The sequence below is a fragment of the Trichoderma virens genome (genome assembly GCF_000170995.1).
Source record: "Trichoderma virens Gv29-8 chromosome Unknown TRIVIscaffold_3, whole genome shotgun sequence".
NCBI classification, from domain to species: Eukaryota; Fungi; Ascomycota; class Sordariomycetes; order Hypocreales; family Hypocreaceae; genus Trichoderma; species Trichoderma virens.
Genome location: NW_014013746.1, coordinates 793413 through 812605, shown reverse-complemented (window position 1 = coordinate 812605; position 19193 = coordinate 793413). Strand labels below are relative to the sequence as shown.

At 52.6% G+C, this 19193-nt stretch overlaps 5 protein-coding genes across 5 annotated transcripts; 3 read left to right on the top strand and 2 right to left on the bottom strand.

Annotated features, from left to right (window-relative positions):
- Positions 1–4816: 4816 nt before the first annotated feature.
- On the top strand, positions 4817–6492 carry TRIVIDRAFT_32949 (uncharacterized protein; the record flags this gene model as incomplete). Its single annotated transcript, XM_014104048.1, has 3 exons — positions 4817–6193; positions 6260–6412; positions 6463–6492. The coding sequence occupies 3 exons, from the start codon at positions 4817–4819 to the stop codon at positions 6490–6492; spliced, it is 1560 nt and encodes a 519-aa protein (XP_013959523.1).
- Positions 6493–7391: 899 nt separating this feature from the next.
- Positions 7392–8175, top strand: TRIVIDRAFT_62005 (uncharacterized protein; the record flags this gene model as incomplete). Its single annotated transcript, XM_014104047.1, has 2 exons — positions 7392–7547; positions 7606–8175. 2 exons carry the CDS (start codon positions 7392–7394, stop codon positions 8173–8175), a joined length of 726 nt encoding a protein of 241 aa, XP_013959522.1.
- Positions 8176–8780: 605 nt separating this feature from the next.
- TRIVIDRAFT_118880 (uncharacterized protein) lies at positions 8781–9935 on the top strand (the record flags this gene model as incomplete). The annotated part of the gene is made up of 2 exons (XM_014104046.1): positions 8781–8972; positions 9039–9935. Coding segments are annotated over 2 exons (1089 nt in total), but the record flags the coding sequence as incomplete, so codon positions are not given.
- Positions 9936–10121: 186 nt separating this feature from the next.
- TRIVIDRAFT_85098 (uncharacterized protein) lies at positions 10122–14182 on the bottom strand (the record flags this gene model as incomplete). The annotated part of the gene is made up of 5 exons (XM_014104045.1): positions 10122–11048; positions 12367–13313; positions 13373–13742; positions 13823–13913; positions 13993–14182. The coding sequence occupies 5 exons, from the start codon at positions 14089–14091 to the stop codon at positions 10189–10191; spliced, it is 2367 nt and encodes a 788-aa protein (XP_013959520.1).
- A 386-nt stretch (positions 14183–14568) lies between these two features.
- TRIVIDRAFT_229558 (uncharacterized protein) lies at positions 14569–16152 on the bottom strand (the record flags this gene model as incomplete). The annotated part of the gene is made up of 3 exons (XM_014104044.1): positions 14569–15121; positions 15183–15479; positions 15538–16152. 3 exons carry the CDS (start codon positions 15816–15818, stop codon positions 14863–14865), a joined length of 837 nt encoding a protein of 278 aa, XP_013959519.1.
- Between the last annotated feature and the right edge of the window lie 3041 nt (positions 16153–19193).

The window sequence follows — 19193 nt, the reverse complement described above, 5'->3', positions numbered from 1 at the left end:
ATTCCTGGGTAGATCAGCAGCAAGGTGGCTTTGGATCTTCAGTGACCAACCTTTGCAGTAGTGCTACAGTAGAACGTACGAAGTAGTCCGTACGAACACAATAACCACTGTGATACGCGTATGAGTCGTGTTTCTCTTTTCCTCTCTTTTTTTTTTTCTGGAGCTGCTGACGCCAGCAGCTGAGCGCATGTGGTTCCTGGCGCTGATCGCAGAGACACGCATCGCCTAGTTCTGACTGTGCGCGGAAACTCGCTTCCGAGACCAGGCTCGAAATCCCCCCCCCCCCCCCCCAGCGCGGCTCTTGTCGAGCTGCGTCTAATTCTGCAGACCCAGGGGGGAAAAAAAGCCTTCCTGGCAGCGTCGAGCATCCAGACATTCACGCGTAATCCGTGCCATGCTTGCTTTGGGTGTTTGTTTCTTTCGTACAGGGTAGACGAATCCCTCGCTTGGCGGTCGAGGCACAGCCCAAGACTAGCTCTGAATAGTTGATGCGCTAGTGCCAGCTGTGCTGTTCTGCCCGACAACTGGGCTGTGAGGCGAACCATTCCAGGTTCTCATGTTCTAATTTTAGCCATCCCGATTGCTAGGAGTGGTATTGATTTTCGGACCTGGAGTGTCACCACTACTGGGTAGCGCCCAGTAGCCAACGATTACCTCTACAGTACGGAGTACAGGACAACATTAAGCCTGCGCAGAGGAATTATCGTACTGCTATATAGAGTACAATCACTGCTCTGGGCAGGTATTGAGTTTGGAACACGGGATGCTGGAAATTCAGCTTGGGGAACTCCCTATTGACTATTGCCTACATGTAGCAAATCCCTGGGTCATTGAATCTGTCGAATCAAATGGAAACGCGGAATGCCTCAGCTGGACTGATTGGGACAAAGCGGCACAGATAGCTTACTCAGGAGTGCAAATGCCCAAGGCGGAATTTGATAAGCAGGCACTCAGCTTCGGATAAGAATTTGTGTGAGTGCGTGCTAGGGAAGAAGCTCATGCATGCGATCCCTCGCTTTTCCAAATTTGCGAATCTGGTAAGATCCTTCCAGCTGCCTTAGTAAGAGCGGGTGTCATTTATACCTATTTCCAAATCCTTCTTATCCTCAGTAATCCTTTTTTTATCGTCCATCTTTTCACAACTTTCCTCCACTGCTCTCTTGCATTTAGATCGTGGTCGATTACTCATCTGCTTCAGCGCTTGGCTTACCCTCATGTGGACACTAAACACTGCAGTTTTCAGTTCCGATCCATGTGCGTGATGTGGCCAACACTCTGCTTCTGCAGCCCTAATTTGGGCCACTCTCACGTCAAATTTAGCAACCCAGTCCTTGACACCGCAAGGATGGCATCTTTCCAAATCCAAGGCAGGACTACGGCTATATGAGACGGTAGACTAACATGTGTTGGACTGAAATTGACACCAGAAGCAAGCGATTCAACTACATGCCGGATAACTACACCTTCCTGGTGCCTCATACCCGTATAATCGTGATGATATAGACCCGACGTACCGTGCCGCACATAACAGGCCGTCTGAGCGCCACACAATGGAGCCTGTGGGAGCCTGACGGGGCGGAACTTCAAGCGGGTCTTGGTTGAAACTTGAACAAAGAAGAAGAGCAGAGTAACCAGTACTATGTACATGCATCCAGCATCAATGACTTCAAGGTTGGTAATCATTAAAAAGGCGGTAAAGACGAATCATGCATGCCTCTTTCGCCACGACACAGCGCTCATCTCACTCGCCGCTCTAGATTGCCAAAAGACCACCGTGATATATTGCTGGTCCATTGACTCTCAAGATGGCACAACAATTCTCACCCATTCTGATAGGACCAAGTGATGGGATGGCCGAGAGAAAGGTATTGGCTTGGCACCAGCTGATCAATATACTTCCCGAGCAGGCGATTCTGACTCACGGCAAACACGCAGAAACGGTGTCGGAAGCTGCTGCTTGATCTCTCCTTGGGGGCTGTTTCCTCACGCTAGAATCATTTCACAAGGATTTCGCGATACCACACGGGGAGAAACGGGAATTATCTCGATGTGAGCATCCTCCGAAGGATGTAACCGTCCACAGAGGCCATGGAAGGGCGGCCGCAAAAGAAAACAAAGAGGAAAAAAAGAAAAGAAAACCCCCCGATGTGACACTATTCCGGATTAACTTTGTGTGATTGAGAAGACTGGGTACCTACGGTAAAGTTGTACTCTGTAACAGAAAGTGTTTTGTTTGAGGCCGAACAATACAAGGAGCCGCATGCCTGGCGTGGTCGAGTGCCGCTTTGAGCCGCATATTTAGGCACGACGATGCCGACGATGCCGCCTAGGCAGTAGACATTGCCTAGGTTAGTAGCTCTATGCATACGAGTACTCGCCACCACGAAAACTTGGATAGATTCCGGGCTTCAAACGATGCCACATGGTGATGTGTCAACTGTTGCAATCGTTGATGGCATTTGCGATTTCACAAGATTGAACCCAGAAACCCGTTGCGGCGCCGGCACGTGCCTGTCGAGTCGGTCGACCTGCGCTGCAGGGGGGCGGCGCAACGAACGAGATGCTGGGCTTTCAGTGGCTCCCGGGCTCGTGGGGGCTGGACTCGGTCTGCGAAAGCGCAAGGCCGGACTGGGATTAGGCGGCCCCGGAGCCGTTTAGGGCCACTAGGGTGAACGCTACAGCGCGCTCTAGGGGGGCCCTGGCTGGCTGTCAGCGCCCAAGATGCCCAACAGTGACCGGGGGTTGCAAGAGCATTGCGCGGCATTGAAGGCATCGCCGCCTGTTTTTGTCTGGTTTGTTTACATATGTACTGTTTTTGGTGGGCCATGCACTGTAAAATTCTTCGTTGCAAAGGCACGACTCAGTTTCGCTGATATTCATCCATGATTGATTGCTCCCAGTTTTGGCTCTGGCACGCTTCTGTACCTACGGATTGATACCAGACTCGACCTGTCCATGTAAGCACTTAGTATCAATCACTCCTTACCTAAGCCCTCCCGCACACCCTCAGTGTCCGCGCCTGACGGGCAAAAGGTCCGCCTCGCCGCATCCAGGGCCCTTCCGGAACCGACAGCATCCATTGATCTCGAGTCTGTTGCCTCTCGACCCAAGAGAGCCAAGAGGGGGTTGTGGATGGGTGTGAAACCTTAATCGTGGGTCAATGGTCTTCTGCCCCGGCGGCTGTGTCACAAGGTTCCGGCTGGGCTCGTCCGCATCCAGCTATCGACCCCGCGGCCATTCACAGCTTGTCGTGTGTTGGAGTTTTTCTCATCCCCTTCCTCCCTGCTCGTGGCCCATCGCCATTCTTCCGAGTATATACACATACACACGCATATATATACAGTATATCGCCATCAGCACTTTGAACATTCTTCTGCGACTCGGCACATCAATACACTTAGATCGAAAGAGCAAACCTCCACCAGCCATCTGCGGATCGCGCCCCACTGGCCGTTGCCCAACGCCCGATCCGCACGGTAGGATCCTGGATAACAAGTTCCCCTCTTGCCTCGTTTTTTCGTTTTCACAACCAAGGTCGTAAACGCGAAGAGAGAAAAAACATTACATAAACCGCTGCCGACCGGCGTTACCAGCGTGTTGCTCCGTATCTACAAAGCTTCGGCCATTCCATTCCAGTCTGCTTGCCTGCTTCACGACACCATAAACCCCGACTCTGACTCTTCCAACTAGCCCAGGCGAGGCGGCGTTAGCACGTATTTACACTCGCCGCCATAAGCTTGCCGAGATAGGAGCTCCGTGTGAGCATCGCCACCCGGGCCCGTCCTCATACGCCGTCTGCACCTATTGCTGCTGATGTATGTTGCATCTGTTTTCTTTTCTCCTCCCAACCTCCATCTCCATCTGCATCTCCATCTCCATTTCCCGCGATACTGTCCCCTCTGGCGCGGCGAAGCCACAACCAACATCAACAAGACGCCTTGGCCGTCCCGAGACCTTGCCCCTCCACCCCCCGATCCATGTCTTGGAGGACCTGAGGCCTGCCCGTGAGCTGGCGCTGGATCTGCAAAGTACCTCTTTTCCAATTCCGTTGCATCAAGATTTTCGCGTGTCTCTGGCAGAAACCTGCTGCTTCGTTCCTATCGCCGCATCGCTGTCGCATCCTTTGCTCGGGACCGCGTCACTCGCTGCGGCGCTGCCATCCGCCATAGCCGTTCTGCTTCCCATTGCTTCGTCCCCATTCTCCAATACCCTGACTATATCCCACCCCGCTCCTGCGCCCTGCTGCAGTCCCGCGGATGCAGTAGACACACTCGCTCCGGATCGGCCGCGCTGATTCCGCCGTCTAGATTTTTTTTTCTCCATTTCCACCGTGGAAATCGCCGGCTTGACTTTTGGTGGTTCCTGAGCCGGAGTGCTGTTTCCAGAGCTGCCAGTCTCGACCCAGAGTCACGAGCGACCACGACGTCATCCGCAGAGCTCCGGTAAGCTCCTCCAAGCTGGCCTGTCTTCCTAGGCTCTCGCCTAAGACAACCAAAACGGACGCTCCAAGGAGCCAGCGGTCCTCTTTCTTTACCGACCTCGGTCGACGATTCCATCCTCCCTAAGACGAGCTGGGACTGCTGTTACTCATACTTTCCCACCCCCTAACGACTTTTGCCTCGGGACCGCGCGAGCTACTGAAAAATAACAATTCTTCCACCGACGACGGCCTCATAACAGGGTCCGCCAGTGAGGCAACCCAGTGAGGCAACCCGACCTGAGCTTTCCCAACCTCGCCACTTTTTTTTTTCTTCGCAGTCTTTGAAAAGACTGCCCTCACCCTGCGGGTCCTTTACCCTCATACACTTGATCCGCAATGGGTAACCAATCTTCCAAGGAGGGCGGCTCCTCGTCCAAAAACGGCTCCCCCTCGGGTGACGCTCTCTCGTCGTACCCTTCATTCAGCAAATCAGACACCAAGGACTCAACCCGGTCTTTTCGCGGGCTGCGGTCCAAAATCCCGGGTAGTGGTAAGACTGATAGCCCGAGAAATTCGATTGTGGGCAACGGCGACTCGGGCGACGCCGCCTCGGTGAAATCTGGGAGAAGCGGTCGCTCCAGCATCTCGCGTTCCGGCCGCAGCACTGATACGATCCCTCTGAGGGGCAACTCGACCGACCTATCCGAGCCGCCTTCTCATGACGACGACCAAATACCTCCGCCATCACCAGTCTCCGAATCAGTCAAGAGCGGCGCCCACGACGTAAGCGCCGCACAAGCCTCAGGCGAGGTCGATCATGTCTCCGACCAGCCTCCGTCGGCTAATGCCAGCCTCAACACGCATCTGCTCCCCCCAGGCCAGTCAATTCTGGTGAAGCGCGACGATGCCCCCGTCAAGAAGAAAGCGCCCAAGAAGCCAAAGAATGACGCCATGGGCATGGATGAGATAAAGGAGATGGACCTCGATGACTACATTAAGCGGCTCCTCGATGCTGGATACGCCGGCAAGGTCACCAAGAGCGTGTGCCTCAAGAATGCGGAAATCATGGCCATCTGTGCGCGTGTCCGAGAGGTGTTCCTAGCTCAGCCCGCTCTACTGGAGCTCGATGCTCCCGTCAAGATCGTTGGTGATGTACACGGCCAGTACACCGATCTCATTCGCATGTTTGAGATGTGTGGCTTCCCCCCGACGTCCAACTACCTCTTCCTCGGAGACTATGTCGACAGAGGCAAGCAATCCCTCGAGACGATCCTGCTGCTGCTCTGCTATAAACTCAAGTTTCCCGAGAACTTTTTCTTGCTGCGTGGAAACCACGAGTGCGCCAACGTCACCCGAGTCTATGGCTTTTATGATGAGTGTAAGCGAAGGTGCAACATCAAGATCTGGAAGACGTTCATTGATTGCTTCAACACACTTCCTATTGCCGCCATCGTGGCCGGCAAGATCTTCTGTGTCCATGGAGGTCTATCACCTGCCCTGAGCCACATGGACGACATCCGCAACATTGCCCGCCCGACCGACGTCCCTGACTATGGACTGCTCAACGATCTCCTCTGGGCAGATCCGGCCGATATGGAGCAAGACTGGGAGGCCAACGAACGAGGAGTGAGTTATTGTTTTGGAAAGCGAGTAATTACCGATTTCCTCGCCACTCATGATTTTGATCTGGTCTGCCGCGCCCACATGGTGGTTGAAGACGGCTACGAATTCTTTAACGATCGAGTCCTAGTCACCGTTTTCAGTGCGCCGAATGTAAGTCTTCCCAAACCAGCGTCTTGGAACCTGCTACAGTTCTCGATTTTGACTAACCTCCCGCAGTATTGTGGTGAATTCGATAATTGGGGTGCCGTCATGTCTGTGTCTTCCGAGCTGCTCTGCAGCTTTGAGCTCCTCAAACCCCTTGACTCCAGTGCTCTGAAGAGTCACATCAAGAAAGGCCGTAACAAGCGCCAGCAGATGCTCAACAGTCCGGTAAGTGAGCTGTTCGGTCTTGGAACGACTTGTAGACTAACGATTGATAGCCCGCAATGGTTCAACCACAGAGTGTCTGATGACGAGAACCTTGAGAGATCTCGCCCGTCGGGTACATCTTCTCTTTTTATTTTTCCACTCTGCGTCTCCTTCTCTTCGCATCTCCGTTCCTTTATATCATGAGAAAAATGGAAAAGAGAAGACTTGAGATTGCCAGTAGACAGCGCCATCCATCTTATACATATCTTAAGAGGAGCTACGTGTCCATGTGATCAGGATGGCAAGACAACACAGCATGTGGCTGCCGCAGCCACGGGGTAACAACCGTGCCAAGCGGTTTGACTGGCTTCATCTGAGCAGTAAGACGTAATTGTCTGAGCCAAGACCTGGAACGGTCTCTTGGCACTGCGCCCTTTGCTATGGGGCCTCTTTTTTTTTTTTTTTCCTTGGGCACAGCGGAAATCACCACTTTTTTTTTTTTTTTTTGCTTTTCTTTTTTTTTTTTCAATACAAGTCGGCGCCGCGGGTATGGGAGGACCAACAGGTAGATGTTCAAGTCTTGTAGCGAGGGAGGACTACAATCATGGCATTGGGAAGCATTGGCTTGGGATTCATACAAGATGGGCTCGCGCTGGAAGTCTCTGTGGCATCCACTGCGGCGTTAGATGATGTGCCTTTTGTCTTTTTGTCTGGTCCAGCTTGGAGTAGAAGATTTATTATGGGAATTTCCGGAACAAAAAATTAAATTGAAAAAAATAAAAAAAAATCCAAAATTGGAATGATATTTGCCCCTTTGAACCTTTTGTGCGACCAGCCCGGTAAGCTTTTAACCTCACGGCTTTATGAATTTCTATAAGAACACTCTCATCCCTTCACCTATCTCAAAAATCTTGGCTGTTTTATCCTACGCCTAGGTAGGCTTCATCATATCCTTGAAAGAAATCACAGAGCCTGGAGCTAACTGATGCCACTTGCCAGTATGGAAAACTCGAATGGCATGGCCGCCTACGAACAACTCCAAGGCGAGCCGGTTTCCAGTGAGCTTTTTCACAATAGAATCACAACCATGCAGGGTCTGCTTAATGCTCTTGAGGACTCGGCCTTTATTGAAATCGACACAGAGCATATTCCCATCGTAAGCGAAAAGGACCATATCCTTCATCAAGTCGGCCTTGCACATGATCAGACTTTAGTGCAAGATTTGCCTCCAAGAACTAACCAGCCATATCTTCAATATCAATCTCGTTAAAGAAAAGCAAGATGAAATTATTCGTCTGAGGGGGAAAGGTGGCGTGCCAACTCGACGTCGTCACCGTTTTGGCCGGGAGCAACAAGTTGATCTTGAAAATTTAGAGGGAGCCATCGTAGACTTCATCCAGGGCTGCGATAGCAAGGCAAACCTGGTGCTCATTGGGTTCGAGATGGCAGCTGAGTGGACATACTTGTCGAGAAATTTCCCTCAGGCCATACCTTTCTTTTCAGCCTGGGTGGATCTTCGGGATATTGCCAAAGATGTGACCTCGTCGGTTGGGATTATCCCTGGGTTGGTGTCTTTACTCAAAATATTTGGATATCACTGGAAAGATCTTCAACCGGGGAGGAAGAATCTCACTGACGGCATTGCTGACAATGCCGGAGATGATGCCGTAGCAACTTGCGCGTTGGCTAATGCTCTTCTTGATTCAGGAAACCAGGAGAAGCTAAAGTTCCGACGAGAATGTGGTCGAATCGCTCGCATTTCCACTAAGAAGAAAGGTTTCTAGGGTCCTAGCATAGGGATCGTTTCATTGCAACAATCAGCACCAAGGGGCCGCTCTCATCCACGATTAATTCAGGGATGAAAGTGGCCCGCTAGTTCTTCAATTATTCACCACGGTCTGTGGGATATAATGTCCAAGGAGGTGGCGTATCTCACATTCAAAAATCATGACCAAATGAATCAGTTTGTCACAGCTACAAATGGGCTGGCATTATCTATTGGTGAAACACTGTCATTTCAATGCTATTCTCAGGAAAGTAGAGTGATTGAGAGTGAAGATGGTGAGCGAAAAGAAAAGCAAGAACTAAGACGTAGGAAGAAGTTAGAACGGAGCTCTGTAGAGGATTCAGCAAATCTTTTTTCCACTCAGTTTCATTCATGACATTTTCTTTTTTAATTAGGCCCAAAAATATCAGAACCTTTTTATGCAATGAGAAATAAAAGCTGCTTCCTCAATAAGTGAAGACACATTCTATAGTAAACTTGCACTTTTGTTGTGTCGAGTCCGTCTTGTTGTATGCTTAGTCATCAGGCGGCAGAATTTGGTTCTCTGCATCCAGACCATCCCACATCACCACAAGAAGATTCCAAGAACCACCAACCGCAACAATGAGCTCTCAATCTCTCCGCTCGATATATCGAGCGCGGCCAGAGCTGAGGCAGGCCGGATATGCCCTAAGAGGCTACTTTCGCCAATTCTCCACGACGCAATCGCAACTTGACGAGACCCCGGCCGATGGCAATGCCAAACCTACAGCTCGACAGCGAACCCGCGCAGCGGCCAGCGAGATCAATTCCCTGGTGAAGAACCGAACCCCTGCCCAGGGAGCCCGAAAACCGACAGATGCTGCAGCGGCGCCAGCACAGCCGAGAGTCATTGATGTGCGGAGTCTTCCCAGAGGAGGAATGCTTCGGGGGCGGGGCGGACTGCGAGGACGAGGCACAGGCGGGCCAAGTGCTGCAAGTGCTACCGGCGCTCCTCGAGCTGCGTCGCCGAGCGGGAACCGATTCTCGGCCGCCAACAGGGGGAGGGGAGGTCCTGCGCCTGGCGCGGGACGGGGAGGACGAACGGCCGGACGAGGAGGAAGGCCTGGCGCGGGCAAGGGCAGGGCGGCCAAGAAGGCTGAGGGCGAGGGCGGCAACAAAGCGGCCGGTGCCGCTGGGCCGCGGGGCAAGAGGCAGGATCCCTTTGAGAGGATGGATCCCCAGGAGCAGCAGTTTGACGACGCGGTGCGATTTGGCACGCGGACCGAGTACAAGCCCTCTCTGACCAAGGAGGCCCTGTCGACGTTTGTGCCGGCAACCCCCTCTACGCCCGAGGGCCGCCTGGCCACCGTCATGGAGAACCTCAGCATCATCGGCGGCAGGGCGGACCCGGTGGGCATCCCGCAGAACCTGCAGGCGAAGACCTACGCCGACGAAGTGCAGAGCAACGGCGCGCGCTTCTTCGCCGACGTCAGGGCCCGCGAGGCGGCAGAGCAGTATCTCCAGGACCAGCGGCGGGAGCAGCTGCTGGCGGAGGGCAAGGAGGTGCCCGCCGAGCAGCAGCCCATCATTCAGGACGCCGGGGAGGCTGTCAAGAAGGCCATCTTGGACCATGCCGTGGCGGGGAAGCACGAGACGCCGCGGTTTGCGACGGACCCCGTGGGGATTTCGAGGGCGTGGCATTTGCGGGCCGGGACGTACACGCAGAGGGACGTGGAGAAGTTTGAGAAGAAGCTGACGACGTTGCTGGGCGTGGGAGCAGGTGCTAAGGGGGGGAAAGGGGGTAAGAATGTGAAGGCTCAGGCGAAGGCTTGAGGCGGCAGGACATGATGAAGACGACGAGAAAAGAGAGAAAAAAGACAAAGTATTTTGTACGATTAAAAGAACGATAGAAACACGGCTGTTTTGATGTAAAAATCTTGATGAATGGGAACATACATGTTCATATACGCTGCAGTTTCTCTTATGATATTTAAATCTGTATTATACAAATGGGTATGGGCGGTCCTCTTTATGCACATACGCCGGGAATCTACCTGCTAAGCTGCTTAATTACCTGCGCCTCCTCGCCATCAATCTCCTTCATCTTCTTGTCCTGCAGCTTCTGCAGCTCCTTGTCCGCCTTCCTCACCACATCGGGCAGCACGGTGCCGCTCTTCTTCCAGTCCTTGAGCGCCTTCTCGTGCTTGGTGCGAGCCTGGCGCACGCGGTCCCTCCAGCCCTGGCAAGCGTCCTTTACACGGCGCACGAGGTCGTCCTTGCGCTCCATCTCGACCTTGAGGAGGAGCTCGAGCTCGTTGTCGTCGGAGCGCTGGGGCTGCTGATTGAAGTCCTTGCTGGCCTGGACGGCGGACATGATGGGCTTGAGGTAGTCGCGCTCGTTGACGAGCAGCGAGATGATGCGCCCTGAGCGAGGGACGATCTGGGCGAGCTCGCGGAGGGGGAACGAGACCTTGGAGCCATCGTCATCCTTGATGGCGATGGCGAGGGCGCCCAGGGCGTCGGGGTTGAAGCGGCCGCCGTGCAGGACGGCCTGGAGCTGGGCCTTGAAGTGGGCGTCGATGGAGACGTATGCGGCGGTAACAGAGGAGAAGTCGAGGGGGTCTTCGGGGTTGGGATGGCCGTGGTCAGCTTTGGCGGAGCTGGGGGGAGATGATGAGGATGAGGGAGCGGCGCCGGCCGAGTCTGCGTCTCGTGAAGAGGGGCTGTTGCTTGCGGCGGCGATTTTGCGCTTCTTGAGGAGAGGCGCGGAGTTGCTGAATGGACGGACGGGAGAGGGGGCGTGAGGGGCTCTGCTCGTGTGTGCGACGCTCGTCAATGGGAGGAGAGAGGCGAAAGTGGGAGAGGAGAGGCCGGAGAGATGGCGTCTGCGAAGTGGAATGTCGAGGTTAGCTTGCGGTGTTCTACATGTTGCTTGGCAATTGGTTTCACGAGATGCTCTTACCCTTCTCTCTGCGCAAACAAGCGCATTCCATGGTTGGCAAGGCTGCCAGAGCGAGAGAGCGCCATGACAATGGATGTGTTGGTGATGATGGATGGATTAGTCTCGTGTTTCTTGTAAGAGCTTGCAGAAGCTTGCACGAAGGTGGGGTGACGTACTTGGGACCTGCGACGAGCTGATAAGATAAGAGGTTGACGAGCACGAGAGTCTACTTTTGGACTTTTCGAATAGAATGACGAGCTGGATTGTGTATCTGAGTGGTTTCTAATGTATGTTTCTTGACTTCTTACTATAGAATATTCGAGAGAGATTGACATGAGCAGATTGAGATCGCTACGTGGACTTGGTACTTTCTATGGTAGTGGAATGCTGAGGTTATGATGGCTGTCTCACTTGATCAGACAAGCTACCTACAGATCCCTCTGGCTTACCATAGGTACCTAGTAGCGAGCGATAGGGACATGACTAAGACTCAAACATGAGAATACAGTAGAATCTTCACATGTTCTAATATATTGGCTTGATCATTTCATCACCATAATGCCCTCTCGCGCTCCATCTTTTCATGCGAACGTCCTACCCCGCCATTAGTTCATCAGGCAAAAGGGAGAATTAACACCCAATCCACAACGTCACAGCATCAGATTCGCAGAATCAAAAAAGAGAACAGATGATATAACCTGAACAACAGCAAAAAAAGAAATCTCAGTCTTGAGATATGACCATGGCAGGGGTCGAACCTGCGACCTTTCGCGGTATTATTTGTAAGGCGACTGCGCTAACCACTGCGCCACATAGTCGTGTGACTAATTGTTGGCAATTGGCAGAAAAGAAGAGACTATAGAGCTTAACACCATTGAGGCCGTTAAAATGGAATTGATGACAATGCAGTGCGGTTTATCATAAAGAATAGATAGAATTGTGAGATGGCTGTATCTCTAGCAGAAGTCTGATTCCCTTTTCTGACTACATTTCAGCTAGATTTGCCATTTCTAGCTGTTTTGATATTACTATATGCTTTTTTTGGTGCCACTATTCACTGAGGCCAAGCAGGGACTACGCCAAGTTATCATCCAGGCAGGGAAACACGACATGCTTCACTTCCAGTATTGATTGCACAGCATGTGTGGGTAATATCGTTATTTCATTGTATCATAGAACGCTAAAAAAAAGTATTGCCTACTCCATCCCGACTTTTAATTTAGCTCTGCAGAGGCTTGCCCATGCCGCCATAGGTAATCATCTTGGTGACCTGGTACTCGGCAATACCATACTTTGATCCCTCTCTGCCGAAACCGCTCTCCTTGACACCACCGAAAGGCGCCGCAGGGTCAGAGATGATGCCTGTGTTGACACCAATCATGCCAACCTCGAGAGCTTCGGCGACTCGGTGAACTCGCTCCAGATCGCGGGAGAAGAAGTAGCCAGCCAGGCCAACCTCGGAGTTGTTTGCCAGCTGGATAACCTCGGCCTCGGTCTTGAAGGGGAAGAGACCGGCAACGGGGCCAAACGTCTCCTCCGAGGCAATTGCCATGTCAGCCCTCATGTCGCGGAGGACAGTGAGCTGGAAGAAGTTGGGGCCGACGTCGGGCAGCTTCTGGCCACCGACGAGGAGCTTCGCGCCCTTCTTGACGGCGTCTTGGACGTGGGCGTCGACCTTTGAGATGGCACGGCCGTGGATGAGGGGGCCGTGGGTGGTGCCCTCGGTAAAGCCGTTGCCGACCTTGAATTCCTTGACCTTTTCGACAAACTTGGTCACAAAGGCCTCGTAGATGCCCTCTTGGACGTAGATTCGGTTGGCGCACACGCAAGTCTGCCCTGATGATCGGAATTTGGATGTGATGGCGCCGGCCACAGCGGCGTCGAGGTCGGCGTCGTCGAAGACAATGAAGGGGGAGTTTCCGCCGAGCTCCAGTGACAGCTTCTTGAGAGTGGCGGATGACTGCTTCATCAGGAGCTTACCGACACCAGTTGAGCCGGTGAAGGAAACCTTCTTGATGGTGGGATGAGTCGTCAACAACTCGCCGATGGCAACGGTATTGTCCAGCGTCGTCACAATGTTGACAACACCCTTGGGGATACCGGCGCGGTGAGCCAGCTCAGCGAGCGCGAGGGCTGTGAATGGTGTCTCTCCGGGCGCCTTGACCACGACTGTGCATCCAGCTGCCAGGGCAGGTCCGATCTTTCTTGTGATCATGGCAGCGGGGAAGTTCCATCTATGGTCACTTGCGTCAGTATATACATTCCACGTCGAGAAACAGTTGCTCCAACATACGGTGTAATCAGGCCACAGACACCAACGGGCTCCTTAAGAGTCCACACTCGGTTTCCGGGCACGGTGGCGGGGATAACATCGCCGTATGTGCGAGGCGCCTCCTCGCTGAACCACTCAAAGAAGTTGGCAGCATAGGTAGCCTCGCCCCTGGCATCCGCAAGCGGCTTTCCGTTCTCCCAAGTAATGAGCTGGGCAATATCCTCGGCGTTTTCCAGGGCGAGGTCGTACCACTTGCGCAACATCCTGGCACGCTCGCGGCCGGTCAATGTGCGGAAGGTCTTGAAAGCATCGGCGGCAGCAGTGATGGCTGTCTCGGTGTCGGCGACGGTGCATTCGGGGGATGTTCCGATCAATTCGCCAGTGGCAGGGTCTAGAATTGGAGAGGAAAATCGCTGGTTAGCTATTTTCATAGAAACACCCAGAAAGATGGAGATATGAGGCGTGGCTCACCATTGACCTTGAATGTCTTGCCAGACTTGGCAGTCACCCACTCGCCATTGACATAGCAGACATCCTGCTTCAGCAAGGACGGATCTCGAAGCTGCACGTTTTCAATTCCAATTAGCATTCGACTAGCCCTAGAAACTGGACAACAGGCGATTGCGCCACAGTGCACGCACCTTGGGAACCATGGTGGAAGCTCTTCTGTATAGTATTGACGAGATACCGGGGGCAAAGCGCAAGGTCGAAGGAGAAGCGAGTCTATGCAGTAACGCCATGGGAACAAAAAAAAAAGAGGGGAGAGGATGGCGAAGAAAAGAGGACGGGTCAACTTAATATACGCTCGTGCAACGATACCGGCAGCCTCGACTTACTCGAGACGTGATTGGAAATGCAGAATGCGGAGGAGACAACCTTGACGACCGGCCCGGGTCAAAAGTGCGGATGGAGGCGGGGAAAGGCCAGGAGATGCGCGCTGCTCAAGTGACGTCTGCTGTCTTGGAAACGCGGGAGGGACTGCAGCAGCGGGGTCACAGGGCAATGCCGGCAATTGCCAGGGTCCAAGTTCCGATTCCAAGCGCTAGAAGCGTGGGTTTGGGTTGAATATTCATTATGTATCCATTATGTACAAGCCGGGCCGGTCTGGGAAGCCACTCCGGAACTGGGCCGGAACGGGAGAGTCCGCCTGGATCGGAGGTCATTTGATTACTACAAGTATGTGCACCGACTCATGCCCCCGGGAGAATGTTGGAATTGGAATCAGAATTTGCTCAAATTGGCTGGATTGTTCATCATATGTGGGTATAAATATATAATACAAAAGAAATGAGAAAGATAAAGAAACAAGTATAGGTGTGGACGGTGGCAATCTTTGGAGCGGGATTCCGTCCCTTCTCCTTGCCATTCGGCCTCCAGGGCCTTGTATCATTAACCGTCATATTACATGCGAAAAAGCATGGAACGCCTGGCGCCAGTTTTCCCACCGAGTAACCCAAGCCGCCCATATATCAGTGGGCGTATAATAGAATAGAAAAGAAAAAACAGGGCGATTAAGAGTATATCATTGCCTCGTGCTCCTGCCTTAGCGGAAGCTTTCGGTCGAGGATGTGGAAGGCTTGCGTTCTCGGTGTGAAAGGCATGGCCCCCGATGCCATGGGGGTTTTGGTCGGCCAACCGGACATCTCGAGGCTCTTGCCCTCCTTGATACTTGGCGCCTCGTCATCCTCATCCTCATCAGTATCCAGGTTGTTGAGAGGGTTGGGCCACATGCAATAGAGCGAGAAGCCGAGAACGATCAGGTATACGGTTCTGCGCATAAAGTTAGCATACTTGTAGAGACGCCAGGGCATAGACATCGGTTGAGGCTTACAGCATGTATAGCGTGATGAAGAGCGAGCCCTGAGCAATCTGGCAGTTGGTATACTGTCCATATGGCTTGGCCATGTCGCAACCATATCTGAAGTACCATGCAGCAGGGGCCGGATATCTCGGATCGGTGTAGTCGCGGCCCACCTGGCCGTAGACGCTCACGGCGTAAAGAACAACCAGGGCAATGCTGGACAAGGTGGACAGGACGGGGTACCAGATCCTCATGATGACGGCGATGAGTTTGGTGAGGAGGAAGAAGAGGGAGATGACGGAGATGGCGACATTGTAATCGGTGAGTCTGTTGTGGCACTATCAGTAAAGAGGTTTCCCTTTTCATCGTGGGGGTTGTAACTGACGTTCTTGACCAGATGAGAGGGAGTTTTGGCTGGGCCACATGGTTGGCATAGGCAAAGAGGATGATGTCTGGGTTTGAGTTGAGGCGATGGTCCCAGCCAATCTTCCACATGGCAGACCGATACAGATCAGGCTGGGAGAGACCAAAAATGGTCAGGATGGGCACGAGGCCTATGAATTCCGCCAGCATCAGCCAGCGAATAGCCAGTCTTGGAACTCTGGGCCATTTTCGGTGCAGGATGTGGTAGGTGAACGGCCGCCTTCTGGTGTCTAGGATGCCCATTTTGCTTTATTTTCTATCAAAAGCAGACTTTGGTTGCTTGTCGATTGGAGTTGCCCGAAATCCCGTGGATGTTAACTCGATAATGGTTTCGTCTTCTGCGCGAAATTGAATCCGCCAGTCCTTCGTTATGCAAGGGAATCGAGAGCTCGGATGCGCGCTTTGGCTTGGCAGCGAAGCAGCTCACAGGCTCATGCCCGCATATGCACCCGTGCCGATCTTTTGTGTCTGCGTCTGCGTCCAAGCTCTTACTTGGTCGGCGTCGCAATCTTGCAGAACCAACGCCAGCGCTTCTTCTCCAGAACTCGGTCCAGCCTTGAATGTCCGTTCGAAATCACAGCGTATTGAATTGAATACAATACTCCCGTCACTCTCTTTGGGGGGCGGCGGCCGTTAAAAGGGCCTGTGAGAGGGAACCGGCGCCTCTTGGCTCTGCGAATGGGGCCCCTTCTAGCGACCACTGATAGCCTGATGGCTTGATAGCACTCGCTGGGAGGTGGGGAAGCTTCTGCAAGGTGCGGGCGCTTGGGCCTGTGATGGGCTGCACACGCCTTGATTGGGCCAGCGGCGGGTGACAGCTTTGTCTCGGGCCAATCGCAGCGGCGGCTCAGCAGGTGTTTTAAGCGCCCAGATCGGAGATGCATGGCTCGATTGGTCGGGCCGGACATTGACGGGCCAATCACAGTGCGCTTGTGCTGCCGTTTGTTGCGGGAATTGGACAGCTGAGTGGGAGTCTGATGAGAAAAGGGAAAACCATCTCGTACTACGACTGATTCACACCCGAGCAAAGTCGTCGTTTACTCGTTTATGCGCCCATTCCCTTGCCCTTGCTGCTGGTGATGCCGCCCACGTTTCCTGCAGATGCATGTCTAGCATCTCTTGCACGGTACAGGTACAAGCAAGGCGCCCGGCTCGGCATCCGCTCAATCAACGTTGACGCCATCTCGCGTGTTAACGTGACACTCTCACGGCTTGTTGCTCTGGAATCCTATTCGGCGACGGGGTCAACAGGTGGCGCCATTAGTGTGTGCCGACTCGAGGTTTTGCCATTGGACTTGCGTCTGCTTGATGCTGTACCTGGGCGCCACCAACTTACCTGCAACGGTGTCTGTCGTCTAGTCAGATTCCAGATTCCAAAGAGGAGCAATATGTACTTGTAGATGGAGTAATGAAGCTCTTCGCTTTTGGCTGCATACACCATGCAAGGGTTGCTAATTCTCTTGTTCGTTTGCATGTGTACTCCGTAAATCAGTTTTCAACTTCTCAATTTGCTTGTGAAATTTGTCGTGCGCCAAAGTCTGAGTAAGCTGACCCTTGAACTTGGCTTTGAGGCGGCGACGCCTCTTCCGCCCCAGCGGTCTTTCAGGTCGAGTTGCCACCAGCACTTAGTAATGTCGAAGCGAGCGAGCCTCATCAACCCTTGCCTTTCAAGCTCACATACCAGTACGAGTTCGACAATTGTCCGCGACAGCCTTAACAACCTTCTCATACCTGTATTCAGGGGCTCCACCCCTTCTCCGCTCGGAACGGGATCCGACCATTTGGAGCGGCAAGATGAGACAAGAGCGGACGAAGGCCGCACTCCGCATAAACGCCATGAAACAAATATTGAGTCTGGGGACATATACGAGCACCGCGGTCTAGCTCTCTCTGCACGATATTGATGCTGCCTGGCTGATATCTCTTTAGTTGGCCTTATATTCGGCTAGTTTATTAGCTCTTCATGACACAGCGCCTCAGCAAATTGTCGGCGATGGACAATTGCTGTTACTAGAGTTCTGATGGCTATCCTCTAATTATGACCTCTTGACCCCAGGCAACGATTTTCGTATTAACACTAAAGTGTGCTTTGCACATACTATACTCGTATATACGGGAGTATATATCTAGGTACAGCGTATTAGGGCTCGATCCGGGAGTAACCTAGTAAGGAGCACTGGCTACTCGGCATCAACGGATCCCTCTCTCCCAGGTGATGCTCTGTGTGTAGCCAAATGAGTATCCCGGGTAATACGCATAAAGGACTTGCCAGCCCCGAAACGGATCAGCCCATCTCATCGCGTGAAATGGCCGCGTCTAGAGCGGCCTGCAGCGACGCCCACATGGGTAACGGGTAGGGGGCTTACAGCACAGAACCGTACCTGAAAAAGCACATGGGTAACGGGTAGGGGGCTTACAGCACAGAACCGTACCTGAAAAAGCACATGGGCACACATATGCAGAGTATATTAAGGGTTGGCGACAATATTTGCAGCTGGCGCTAAAAGCTCAAGCTAGTACGGAGTACGGATTACTGAATATGTAGGAACTGACCTGCAGTGTTCTCAGGCTCTCTGTATTATGCAAGTTTGTGTCATAGGGTGGCATTCGAATATTGTTTACTAAGCTGGGTTGGACCTGAACTTTCATCATATGTCGAGTTGAAGCAGAGATAGAGAAGCACAGAACGCCATAAGAGCAACCAGAGAAGCACATGCTGAAGCTATTTCTCTTTCCTCGGTACTGTGGGAAGTCGATTTCATGACATCCGCATCCATTCCCTAAAGAATGACATGCAGCATGATGCCCATTTTTAACCCCATACCTACCTCTAAAGCAGGTTTTTATTCATATAAGTATACCTAGCTGCGGCTGGGAGGAGTGGATCTTTTTTTTTCTTTTCCCCAAAATCCCATGGAAAAAAACCGACTAATATTAAGTACCAACTTTGTTTGCACGTAACTGCACGTATTACCCGGCGGTACTAACGCTATTACTCACATGCTCAAGGTGCACCTGAGGTCTTTTGGTAGGACAAATACTGTAAAGAATCAACCACGGAAAGATTTTTGTCATCTTCTTCATCAATCTCCCACCCAATGGCTGTTCTGGCGCCCTAAAAAAGAGTCTGGTTCAAATTTTTATTCCACAGCGGCAAAGGATCAACCCTGGCCCCTGTTTTAGCGGGCAGCGCAAGGGATCTAGACCGGTCTACGTTTATGGTGAGTGCAAGCGTGAGTCTCAAACCGCCTCAACCTCAGAAATCGAGAATCAGTAGCAGGGATCTCGAAATACGCAACTGTACATGCTACTAATGTACCCGTGCATGTACAAGTTGACAAGTAGGTTCTATGTAAGGATAGACGGATTCAGCATGACGCAGGTGTGTATCCGCATAGCCCTCACATCCAGTCCGAATCTCGATGCTCCAAGTCGTGGCCACAGAGCATCAGACATCTGCCAACGAACGCTGTCTGTCCACGTACTCGTACGAGTATGTTGTTGAGACGGCGGTTCTGCGTCCCAACTTTGGAATCCCCATCTCCAACCGAGAAAAGGCTGTCGGCTTCGGAGGAGCCCCTCCGCGAATCCCTGCCAGGCCAGACCTAAGGCCTGCTA